Source organism: Ornithorhynchus anatinus, chromosome 18, assembly GCF_004115215.2.
Source record: "Ornithorhynchus anatinus isolate Pmale09 chromosome 18, mOrnAna1.pri.v4, whole genome shotgun sequence".
Lineage (NCBI taxonomy): Eukaryota > Metazoa > Chordata > Mammalia > Monotremata > Ornithorhynchidae > Ornithorhynchus > Ornithorhynchus anatinus.
In genome coordinates, this window is record NC_041745.1 from 399,068 (window position 1) to 411,379 (window position 12,312).

General features: G+C 53.7%; 1 protein-coding gene across 1 annotated transcript in view; it reads right to left on the reverse strand.

The window, feature by feature from the left end:
- EPS15 (epidermal growth factor receptor pathway substrate 15) overlaps window positions 1-12,312 on the reverse strand; it is a 74,390-nt gene that overhangs the window by 34,679 nt on the left and 27,399 nt on the right. Inside the window, exons 6-12 of the mRNA XM_029083059.2 lie at window positions 11,781-11,846; window positions 9,893-10,018; window positions 9,012-9,071; window positions 6,672-6,761; window positions 5,807-5,952; window positions 4,225-4,381; window positions 2,317-2,402 (exon numbers count right to left, since the gene is read on the reverse strand). Coding sequence (XP_028938892.1) covers window positions 2,317-2,402; window positions 4,225-4,381; window positions 5,807-5,952; window positions 6,672-6,761; window positions 9,012-9,071; window positions 9,893-10,018; window positions 11,781-11,846 — 731 coding nt within the window. The remainder of the gene's footprint in view (window positions 1-2,316; window positions 2,403-4,224; window positions 4,382-5,806; window positions 5,953-6,671; window positions 6,762-9,011; window positions 9,072-9,892; window positions 10,019-11,780; window positions 11,847-12,312) is intronic.

The following is a 12,312-nucleotide window of genomic DNA, read 5'->3' on the forward strand; positions in this document are numbered from 1 at the left end:
TCTAGGTCAGTGGGGAGGGAGAAAGTGGGGAGAGGACAATTTAATCCCCATTTTACATATGATGTAATTGAGGCCCACAGAAGTTAAAGACACTTCCCTTAAATCATACAGCAGTTAGGTGGCGGAGCTGCGATTAAAACTCAAGTTCTCTGACTTCTGGGCCCATGCTCTTTCCACTAGGTCATACTGCTTCTCAAGTATTTCCTCATCTAAATCCCCACTTTTCTTCTCTCTTCGACCTGCAAATTATTTTAGTGTCCGTCTCCCATATTAAATAGTAAGCTCTTTACTGCACAGAAGATATAATCTACTGCAGATTCTCTCTCCTCACCCTACTCTCCCAAGTGCTTTCACTCAATTGGTGAGAGATAAGCTCAGCATCACAGTAAATTCAGTTTTTGTCTCCTGTGACGGGCCATCCCCGGGGACTTAGGGAGGTGGGGAACAACTTAAAAGGAAGGCAGTGTGGTTTATTTATTGAGCGCTTACTGTGTTCAGAGCACTGTACTAAGCACTTGGCAGAGTACCGTATAACAATAGACAGGTATATTCCCTGCCCACCAGGAGTTTCCAGTCTAATCCAGGGCTCGGCACCCTGTAGGCCCTCCTTTGGTAAACACGACTGACTGACGGACTGATTGATCGATTGGAACCAGGTCTGTCATGGACGCTGCACATGCCTTAAAGGCACATTTCTTAAAGGCCCCGATCCTGGCTATCGCAGAAGCAGGACACTCTAGCTAGGGAAGAAGAGCTGCGATCACTACCGAGTCCCTGTTCATCACTGCATCTTCTCTGCATCTCAGGATACCCACCAGCCTCTGCCTCCCTCAGGCCAGGCTCGGGGATGGATGACAGAAGCGATCAGTGGGAACTCTAAAGTAACTACATAGGTTCACCACAACATTCAATCCCAAGGTCATTCAGTGGGACTGATGAAAGGAGAAAGTCACTTTTTCCACTCAACGTCTAGTGTGCCTGGCACTTTCAGACAAACTGAATCACTGAATCCTCCCAACTTGGCAGAGAAGCCTAGAACCCACGTCTTCCAGCTCCCAGAGCCACATTCTTCCCACAAGACCACACCGCCTTCCTTTTAAGTTTTTCCCCACCTCCCTAAAGTCCCCGGGGATGGCCCGTCACAGGAGACAAAAACTGAATTTACTGTGAGCTGAGCTTATCTCTCACCGAGAGAGGTGCTCAAGAAATGCCATCGACTGATTACCAGGAGGCCCCCTCTTCTCCCCTTTCCACATTTGCCTGGGGCCCCCCAGCCCCACATCCCACCGCCTGCCTTTCGCCTTCCCCTCTGCAGTTCCATAGGCGAGTTCTGCAAGGGAAAAATCAAGCCCACAGGAAACGTGCTCACACAGCTCTCTGACCAATAGGTCCGGACGGACTTCTGACCCAAACTTCCCGGATGCCTCTTTCCCCGGCTCCATCCTCGGACGGTTCTGTTCGGGATGTCCCCCGGCCTCAAATTTGAGCGGTCAAGCTAATCTGGGCTTCCAGCCCTGGATGGGGCTTGCCCGAGGGCGGCGGAGGGGAGTCGCCCTCCACGGACGCTGAGCTGAAGTTGCTGACCTCAGCCAGTGGACACTGAACTCAATCGTTCTACTGGGCACAAAACCCTTATCCCTCACAATAGAGGCAAGGCCAGCTCAAATGCCTCTGGCCTCGGGGCAGCAGGGGAACCCAAGCATCAGCTCCACGGGTCCAGGTTCCAGCTGAGGGGGCTAAGCCATTGTTGGCTCCCATCTCCTGACCTTACTCATCCAGACCACCGACGAAACCTGAGAGCTTCCCAGCAGGCCTGGGAAATGCTAAGGGATTCCCAGTGTGGAGGAAGAGATGGTCCAAAATGGGCTTTGTCTGGCCCGTAAAATCCGCTTGCCACCCCCAAGCCCTGGCCCTCATTCATTCAATAGCATTTACTGAGCGCTTACCATGCGCAGAGCTCTGTACTAAGCGCTTGGAAAGTACAATATAGCAATTAAGAGAGATGATCCCTGCCCACAATGGGCTTACAGTCTAGAGGACCCTCCCACCTACAACCTTGTCCACCCCCACGGTAAATATGAAATCTTGGCCCCAGAACCTCTGGATTGACCGTCAAGGGGAGTGGGAGGGGGCAGGAAATGGGGAAGGCCTCTTGCCCCTTGCCCGGTGAAATATTCTGGAACTACCAATTAGTACCAGTCTAGACAGGGTGCTTCCCAGGCTTTGAAGTTTTCCAAGGGCAACTGAGAAATGGTAACCCTCCTTCGGGCACTGACCTCGGATTTATTTAGTCAGCGGGAATTGTGCTTCACTCACCTCTGCAAGTCTACTATTTCATTGTTCAGGGTGTCCAGTTCCTTGATGGCTGAGAAATCCGCCACGGGGCTCGGTCCCGAAAGGCCCTGCAAAATACAAAATGCTTGCGAGCTGCCACTGGGGGACACCGATACGACACCCCCCCAAAATCAGTCAAAACGTTCCCGGGAAAGGCCCCGCACCTCTCCCCACCACCCAATTCCTACTTTCCTCTATGTTGACTCCCCGAGTAACGGTCTCGGGACCACAGGAGCAGAGTGAGAGTACACTCTGGGGTGGATGAGTGCAGAATGTGGGAGCCCCGGACAATCCCACACTGAACCAACTCCCCCTTGGGTTCCAAGCCCACTGGCCAGCTCTCTCTCCCTCTCGCTCTCTCTGAGACCCCAAACTGTGCTCTTTCCCCAGGTCCTCCAAGCTTACCGTTTCTGCCACCTCACCCAGCCCTGCCCAACAGGAACAATAGCCTGTGTGAACCCAGGCCCTCCTGGGGCAGACACGGAAGGAGGGTTGGGGTATTAAGTATCCGCAGCTCACCCCACAAGGGTCAGTCTGACCCCCTGTCCTCCCCTGAGGAAAAATGGGTCAGATGTCTGAGACACCCCCCTGCCCCAACACCCCCTGGAATGTCGCGACCCTCTGCACGGCACTGGCCCGTGGGAAGGGACTTCAGATCCCTCATCAAACAGCCAGGCCGTGGCAGACGGAGAACCGCCCGGGGGCTTGGCCAGTGTTGTGAGGGAGGGGCACTCTCGGGACCTGGGGAAAGGAAACGGGACCATCGCCCACTGCCAAACTGGGCACCGTCTCTTCTCCTTGGGCTTCACCAGAACTCCCGCTACCGCACAAGTAGCATCGACTCGATTCCCGCAGGTTGAATCGCACGTGAGGGCAGAGTCCCAGGCAACGGTCCCTGGCTACGTCCCCTTCCTGCCTCCACGGAATCCTCCCGCGGCATCCCAGACAAGACCGTCCAAGGGGTTAGAAAAGCCAGAAGATAAAGCTCTAACCTGGAGACAGAGGAGAGTTAAGAAACGGACACTACAAAAGAGGCGCAAAGCAGAGCGCTGCAGAATGGAAAAAATAGTCCAAACTAGAAAACACACAGAGAGGAAAGCAAACATTCAAAGAAACATTAGTTACGCTGAAAATAATGCAATATTGGTAAATATCAGAATGCGAGAAGAGAAGAGATCTTGGATACAGGACGCCCCAGAGTCCACACCATATGGCTTTGACTTTTCTGGCTAGAACCTTGCAGTGTCCATTCCCATCACGGAGCTAAACTAATGCTGAGCCGGCTGAGAGTTTCCTCAGAAGGCAGAAGTTAGAGTGAAGGTGGAGAATCCTATTAGGAGCACCCCAGCTAGGAATGAACCGGGGTGGGGAGCTTGGAACCACCTCAGGGAAGCTGGGGGGCAGGGGGTGGGGAGCACCGACTGCTCGCCACAGGAAGCCCAGGTGACTGGCAGGAAGGTGGAGGGGAGGAGGATGGGGGAGGGTAGGAAAGTGCACAGCTCTTTAAAACAGGTTGCAAACTGAGGTGCCTCAAAAGTGTCCCACCAGCAGGGCCTTCTAGGAGGCTGAGGGAGAGCCAGGGGCCGCCACAGCCTGGAGGAGGGGGCCTCGAAGATAGCCCAACTCCCTGTCACAGCCTTGAAGTCACCAGAACCCCTCTTGACTTTTTCTGAAATTGGGATTTGGCCCCAGGATCTAGAGTTCTTCCTTCGGGAAACAGCTTGCCAATGCAGACTGGCGGGCAACGAGGTGGGCACACCGATCCTGCTCACGTCTGACGGCCGCCATCCGACTCCCCGCCTCGGCGGCTCCTCGGGCCAGGGCAGGGACTCAACCCCAACCAGCGGGAACGGAGCCGGCAAGCGCTCACGTGGCGGACGGCCGCCTTACCTTGGGGATCAAGGCTCGGTCGGAGGGAGGCACCATCTCAGCTGTGAGGGCCTGTGGGGGGTCGATGCCCTTGGTCAGCTTCTGGTTGATGAGGTGGAAGGCCAGGGCAAATTGTTCGCTGGAGAGCTTCCCACAGTCCTGGGTGTCGCACAGGGCCCTGAACGGATGGATGGATGCACGCACGCATCAGAGCCCGGCTCTGAGTGCTGAGAAGCCACCAAAATCCCCAGGAAGGGTCCGAGGTGGGCAAGAACCCACCTCCCCATGGGGAGTTTGCACTCGTTCGTGAGGGTCGAGCAGCCACGGTTCCCGAGCTCGCCGGGTCTAATTTGCTGGGAACAAGCCCGCTCGCCCCAGTGGTTTGGATACCCTCCGAACCAAACCTCCCTCATGCCAGGAGCACATGGGGGTGGGGCTCCAGCCCGCCCCCGCTTCAGCAGCTTCCTACAAGCGTGGGGGTACAGGACACCACTGTTTGGTCCCACAGATCTACGATCCCCTAAAGGCCACCCCAGGCAGCTGGAACGGCAGAGCGGCAACGAGCTACTCGGCCACGGGACAGAAAGAGGGACAGAAAGGTGGACTGGAGTCAGCCGGCGGTGGGGTTCTCCCCCACCCCAGGATTTGGGGCTGCTCTTCCCCACCCCAGACTCCTATTGCCACCCCACCCCAGGGTCCCCGACCAGTCCGAAGACGCCGTGGCCACTTTGCCCTCCACATCCCTTGACTCTCACTGCCCCGCTGGGTCATTCGGCCTGGAGAAAACGGCCCCCCCCCCCCCCCCAGGCTCAGCCACTCTCCAGTAATCGGAGTCGGCTCGTGCGGTGCGGGAGTCATGTGGGAATTACTTGGGAGGAGCCCCAGGAATTCCACCACCAGTTCAGCCCATAAGAGGCCCGTGGGGCTTTGGGGTCGCCTGGGGGATGGCGCTAGTGAGGCATCTCAGAGCCTCTTTCCCACTGTTGGCTTCTTCCAGGCAGAAAGGGGCCGAGCCCAGTCCTGCCCAGTGCAGGCCGGAACTCGCTCATCCCTTCCTGCACCCTCCTGGGGCTCTGCACGGGGCCTGAAGGCATCTACCTCACTCCCTCTCCGCAGTGCAGCCACTCAGCTTCCACGCCCCCTCCCCCGGCTCCTTCCGTTGCCCCAGGACTACCGCTAAGGGAGAGGGTGGTGGGTGGGGAGGTGGCCAGGAGGACCAGGGGGAGGACGGGGTCCCTGCTGGGCGTAAGCACAGTAACCCACGGAGGAGGTGAAGAGAAGACCCCTAAACCCGCCATCAGCAGTGGGGGTCTCCTCTGGCCCTCTGAAGAGCAGGGTCACAGGTGAGCAGACACCCACCTCTCCCTCACCTCCCGAGGCCCCTCTCCTCGCCGTTCAGGGGTCCCCTCTAGCCCATGGCCGTGGCTAAACCGAGCTCAGGCTTAAGCCCTTAAAATCCCAAGGAGACATTATTCAAAAGTCTTCAGTGAAAAGGAACTTTCTTTGAAAACGGCAAATCCTTAAAATAGGATGATATGAAACGAGTGAGATCATGCGGTTAAACAGGGGCCGGTTTCTAAAAAGATTTTGCCTCATTCCTTACCAAATGTGTGCCAGCAAGGCAGAAGGCAATCCTGTTTTGAGGAATATTTCTCGGGCTTCCGAACCTGACAGGAAGCCATCTTTGTCTCTGTCGGTCTGCAGGAAGATCTCGTCGTACTTTATCTTGTCAGCAGGTGACACCACCCACTGTGAAGGACACCACAGACATTTCACAAATAGAGGTTTGGGCCAATGAGACCCGTGAGCTTGGGAACCCCCACCCCTGCCTCCGTTCCTGAGGAGAGCAAACAAACAACTTGGAGCGGACCCGGGGCCATCGTGGCTGGCGGTGGCCACTGGACCTCCAGATGGGGCGAGCTATGGCCCCGGGTAACTCCGAACTCTCCTGCCCCTTCGGCAGTCACCCGCCTCCCACCAGTGGAACACCAAACAGGCGGTGAAACGGGAAGACTGCAGGCAGTGGGACGGGGGAGAAAGGAGCCAACTCCCCTGTGGAACCGTCAGCCCCTAAATTGGGAGTCCCCGCCCCAGGTGGGCGCCCTCCGTAATGGAACTGGCACCGGAATTGGGCGGGCCCCAGGCCACCCATGGGCCAATACCCGCAGGTATCACCCGCCTCTCCCAGACCCTCGTCCCCACATCCCGAGGCCCCACCTCTGAGCACCCACCCCTAGAAAAGCCCCTCCTTCCGCCCTGACCCGGTTGGCCCCCGCTTGGCCCCATTGTTATAGCACCATGCAGTTTTTAGCGTTAAGAAAAACTCCATACACCGATGGTTCTGGGCGCGTCTCTACCTGTGCCAATGGTGCTTTGGTAGGGAAAATGCCTACTGGTGGCAAGGAGCGGTAAGGTTCCCCGGGCAGTGTCCAAGAGGGGAGCGACCACTTGGAGGCTGAGATACTGACCGTTTTTCTCTTCGAAGGTGGCACCAAGGCTGCAGGCAGGGACATGGGCACAGGGTCCCTCTCCAGGGCACAGTAGACCAAAAACATGGCCTGAAACATACACAGGGTACGGGTCAGGTGCTTCCGCCACCACACAGGGATAGGGCCGACGAGCCAGCGCCACACTAGAGGGTCGAATATGTCTGGCCGAGGGCACTATTCTGGGAGGCTTCCGCTTAATGCACCTCTCGGCCAGGGATGAAGATCATTTCTCTGGACACCGGTTACCCCAGGGGTGGACCATTTTCGGGGAAATGGTTAACCTCAAATACAAAGGAAGAGACTAAGCAAAAGGGATTCCCCACTCTGAATCTGGCCAGGCTGGGGGCAGGGACACCGATCAGAGAAGAAGCGAGGCCTAGTGGAAGGAGCACAGGCCTGGGCTCCGCCATTTTTCTACTGTGTGGCCCTGGGCAAGTCACTTCACTTTTCTGGGCCTCGGTTACCTCATCTGAAAAATGGGGATTAAGACTGTGAGCCCTACTTGGGACAGGGATTGTGTCCCGCCTGATTAACTGTGTCTACTCTAGCACTTAGTACAGTGCCTGGCACATAGTAAGCGCTTAACAAATACCATTAAAAAAAAAAAAATTGGCTCCATCAGGGCTGGCTCCACTCCATGGCCCCAAGAGACTTCCCGCAGCCTTTCCGGTCAAAGGCATGAGGCTTTGACCGCTCGGACACAGGGAAAAGGCCCTCCTCTATTTCTCAATGACTTTCAGAATCCCCTTCCAGGAATTAAACACTCCGATTATCTTGCATCTATCTCAGCTTGGCATAGAGTAAGCACTTAAGCATTATTATTATCGTTATTAAAATGGAGAAGCAGCATGGTGTAGTGGATAGAGCCTGGGCGTCAGAATGTCATGGGTTCTAATCCCGGCTCCGTCACTTGTCTGCTATGTGACCTTGGGCAAATCACTTAACTTCCCTGGGCCTCAGTTACCTCATCTGTAAAATGGGGATTAAGACTGTGAGCTCCACATGGGACAATCTGATTACCTCATATCTACCCCAGTGCTTGGCACATAGTAAGTGCTTAACCAATACCATAATAAAAATAATAATAGTTATTATTATTATTAAACTTGAGTTCTATAAAATCCATCCACCATGAAAAGCAGCAGCATGGCCCAGTGAAATGAGCACAGGCCTAGAAATCAGAAAACCTGGGTTCTAATCCCAGCTATGCCACCTGCCTGCTGTGTGACCTTGGGCAAGTCATTTCACTTCTCTGTACCTCTTACCTCATCTGCAAAATGGGTGTTCAATACCTGATTTCCCTCCTTCTTAGACCAACAGCCCTGGGTGGGTCAGGGCCTATCCCCACACTTAGTACAGTGCTTGGCACCGAGTGAGGGTTGACCAATACCACAATTATTATTATTACCTCACATTCCCAAAAGGACCTCCTAAGGGGAGATAGAGCCCTTTCGGAAATTCAAACCTCAAGCAACGCACAGTTCAAGAACGAGGTTGAGCTGAACAAGGGAAGGGGCAAAGAAGCAAGAAGGACAGGCTACGGTCCCGACCCTTTGCAGTGGGGAGTTAAAACGCTGAACACAGAAGGACACAGATGCCAGCTCTGTGCTGACAAAGAACAGCCAGAGGTTTGCGGGGAGTTAGAAGGCGCGCGGCTGGCATCGGCCGGAGATGTCCTCGGCTTTCTGAATAGAAACAGGGCTGGAGCTGCTACCCTCTGCTGAAAATGAAACCGTGAAATAAAGAGAAAAGGGTTTCTGGGAGCCCTGGGACAGAAACATCTTCAGCAGCAAAGTGCCAACTTTTACCATCTGCACGAGAGGTGGCTTTCTGTCTACTGGCGAGCCAGAGGAAAGAAATCCAGCGGGACTCCAGGCTCTTCGCTATCGCCTATCCTGGCAACAAACTCCTCTGAACCCGAAACTGGGGTGGGGGCGCGAGGGGGGGAACACACTTAAATCTGGCACGGTTAGCGACTGCCCAGCAACAGCAATGTGCCTGAGTGCCCCATGAGACTGTCGGCTCCTTGACCGTAAGCTCGTTGTGGGCAGGGAATGTGTCTATCAACTCTGTTGTACTGTACTCTCCCAAGTGCTTAGTACAGTGCAGTACATATAGTAAGTGCTCAGTAACTGACTGATTGATTGAAGGCAGGGATGACGTCTACTAAGTCTACTGTCCTCTCTCTGGGGAGGTGGGGGTGGTCAGTGGTCGGCCCGAGGCGTAGGCCTCCGGTAACTGTTACTGAGCAGTGGCTCGGTTAGCTGACTGGGCCCTGTGGATGTGGTAGAGCAGTTGGGGCGAACGGGGTTTACTCACAACTGCAAACTCATCCCGGTCCAGCATGCCATCATGGTCGATGTCACTGAGCTCCCAAACCTGGAACAGTCCAAACAGAGCGGGCGTGATGCTTTTCACCCCATCTCCTCTCTCGCCCGGCACACCTCTCGGTCTCCCGCCCACCCACGTGATAAACCTTTCCATCAAACCACCCCACTTCTTGTTCTAGAAGCCTCGAATCATGTTTCCCTCTTAGATGCGCAGCATGTTAAAATGAGACAAGTCCTGGGTTTTGGAGAATGATTCTTTATTTTCCCCCATTGGTAGCAGTAATAGTATTTATTAAGCCCTTACTGAATGCAGAACACCATGCTATATGCTGAGAAAGAATACCCAGGTCCCCATGGTCCCTAGCCCTGGGAGGTCTGGGGAGCTTATGAGCTGAACAAAAATGACAATAAGCTGCCCTGTAAGACCACTGCGATCAAACCTAGAAAACCTTGAAGCCCTTTTTACAATCAAATTCCCAGTGTGTCCCCACCCCTTTGGATTTAACATGACCCCAAGGGTGAGCAAAAGCAAGGGGTGAGAGCTGGGTGTCAAATGACAATGGCAGGGGGCATCTGCTTTGGCCAAATCGTCAGGAAACTTGGTCTCTCCCAGCTTGCGCAGGGAACAGTAGCCAGCAGGAAAGCAGCAGGCTCTCAGAGGGCCCCTCGGCTTCCATCTGAGCCCCGAACATCCTTAGCAGAAAGGGCCCCTCAAAGCCGGAGGGTTGGAAATGGGCCCTATGGCAGATAACGGCCAAGCAGTGAAACAACCCAAGTCAGGGTTTATGGAGTCCCCTCTCTCCCTAGTGCCCAGTTAACTGCCCTTCTCCCCGGCAGCTGTGTTTCCACTCTTTCCAGGCCCAGTCTTACCCTTCCTAGGACATCGACCGGGAGTTTGGAGTTGAGCAGCACGGGCTTCACCTTGTCCCCGGATAACAGCCCATTCACCGGGTTCAGGCTGTCAAAGATGGCATCATATTTGGCCTTCTCTTCTAACTGCAAAGACCCAGAGAAGATGACACAGGCTCAAAACGACGGTACCGTCCATCTCTCGAGGACACAAATATGTACCCCTACCATCTCTTTGAGGGAAGGGGAGCCATTTGAAATAAATTTACGACAATGACTACTCAGAGGTTTGTTTGCTTCCTCCATACTGTTGGTTGCTGGGGAAGGAGAACTGAGGGCAAAATGGCAGTGACACGGTCTTTATTCCCTAATCAATCAGTGGTACTTATTGAGCATTTACTATGTGCAGAGCAGTATACTATGTGATTGGGAGAATTACTATTATTATTATTGTATCTGTTAAGCACTTACTATGTGTCAGGCACTGTACTAAGTGCTGTGGTGGATACAAGCAAATCGGGTTGGACATAATCCCTGTTCTGCATGAGGCTCACAGTTTTAATTTCCATTTTACAGATGAGGTAACTAAAGCACAGAGACGTTAAGTGACTTGCCCAAAGCCACACAGTAAACTAGCGGCAGAGCCAGGACTAGAACCCATGACCTGCTGACTTCTAGGCCCATGCTCTAGCCACTGCACCATGCGGCTTCTCCAACGCCAAGAGTTGGTAGACACTTTCCTTGCAAAAGGAGCTTACAGTCTTTAAATTTTAAGACAGTCCTTCTTCCCAGATAAAATGATGACCCCCTTTCTTTCCAAGAGGAAGAACCCATTTAGCAGCTAGAAGAACAAGCTAATAATTAGCGCCTGTCTGCTAATTAATGTTGATTGCATTTGTTGAACGCAAATGTTGCAAGATGTCATTTTCCCAACTGAGTTCAGAGCTCAGAAATGTGGGCTTTGCCTTTAATAACGAGCTGGTTGGCAAAGATTCCAGGTGGCTTTTTCTTAACCCGGTCAGCAGCAGGAATCCATGGTCTCTTCCCACATCCCAGCCAGCCCACCACTCAGACCACCACGTGGGGTGGGAGGGGGGGTTCCCGGCTCCCCCACTGCCTCCCGGAGCCTGGACCCTGGGCAGAAGGCAGACTAATAGGAGGCGACCCAACTCGGAATTCCGAACATAGAGGCTGGTTCAGGGTCTGTCTGGTGTCCGGAAACTAGGTCCTGCCTCTGAGGCTTCCCTGGGCATGCTCTCGACCCTACAGAAGCCTCCCCCGGGGCACTCAATCCGTGACTCCTGGGCAATGACTCCCCGATTTCACTAGCTCGCTACCGGACACTTCACTCACCAAGCGCTACCACTGTCTGGGTTTCCATCTGCCAGCATATCTCTGGGCCCATCGAACCACTAAATGACCCGAGAGCTGAATTTGGAATCCATTAATTTGGAAGAGGGAAGCAGCATGGCCTAATGGAAAGACCGGGAGTCAGAGGATCTGGGTTCTAAGTCTGCCACTCAACCTCTCTGTGCCTCAGCTTCCTAATCTGCAAAATGGGCACTCAATACCTGTTCCCCATCCTACTTTGAGTGCGAGCCCCGAGGGGGACTAGGGATCGTGTCCAACCTGATTAACTAGCATCTACCTCAGTGCTTAGAAGAGTAAAGCGTTTAACAAATACTGTCATAAATAAATTAAAATATTCATTTCAGAAAGATAAGGGAAGCGTCACATCTTTTGTGTTAAAACTTAATTTGAAACCAGGCAAGATATGGGCTTCTCCCACATCCGTAACTGTGTGTGCCCCATGAGATTCCCCAAAAAGGGGGGCAGGGGAGGGTCCCTAGAGGAAGGAGGCTACAGCCTCTAGATCCCACTTGGGTACCTCTTCTGATGTTTTACTTACCTTGACGGCCCATGGGAGCTCCGCCGACACAGCTCCGCTGATCCGTAGAGGGCTACTGGGCTCATGCTAGAAGCACAGAACATTCGATACTTAATAAAAACCCATTCGCAGAAGGCTAGAAGAAGAAAAGCTCATTCAGAGGGGTCGGGGAGGATCTGATTCTGCTGGCCATTCAATATTTCTGTGCCGTGCAAATCTACCCTTCAACTTAGAGTCTGATGTCATGTATCTTGACGTTAAGTTATTAGGATCTTGGATACCTAAAACAAACCGCCTTTTAAGCGCATTGTCTCTTGACTAAGCTCGTTGTGGGCAGGGAATGTTTCTGTTACAGTGTACTCTCCCAAGCACTCAATACAGTTTTCTGTACACAGTAATGTTCAATAAATATGATTGACTGGCCTTTTACCCCATCAAACCCGGCTCCAGAAGCCACCCAGATCTCAGACCTCAACAGGACATGGGGCTTCGACAGCAGCTGGCTAGCCAAGGGAGGCAGAGGGCAAGGGGGACGCGGGGAGTCCCAGCCTGC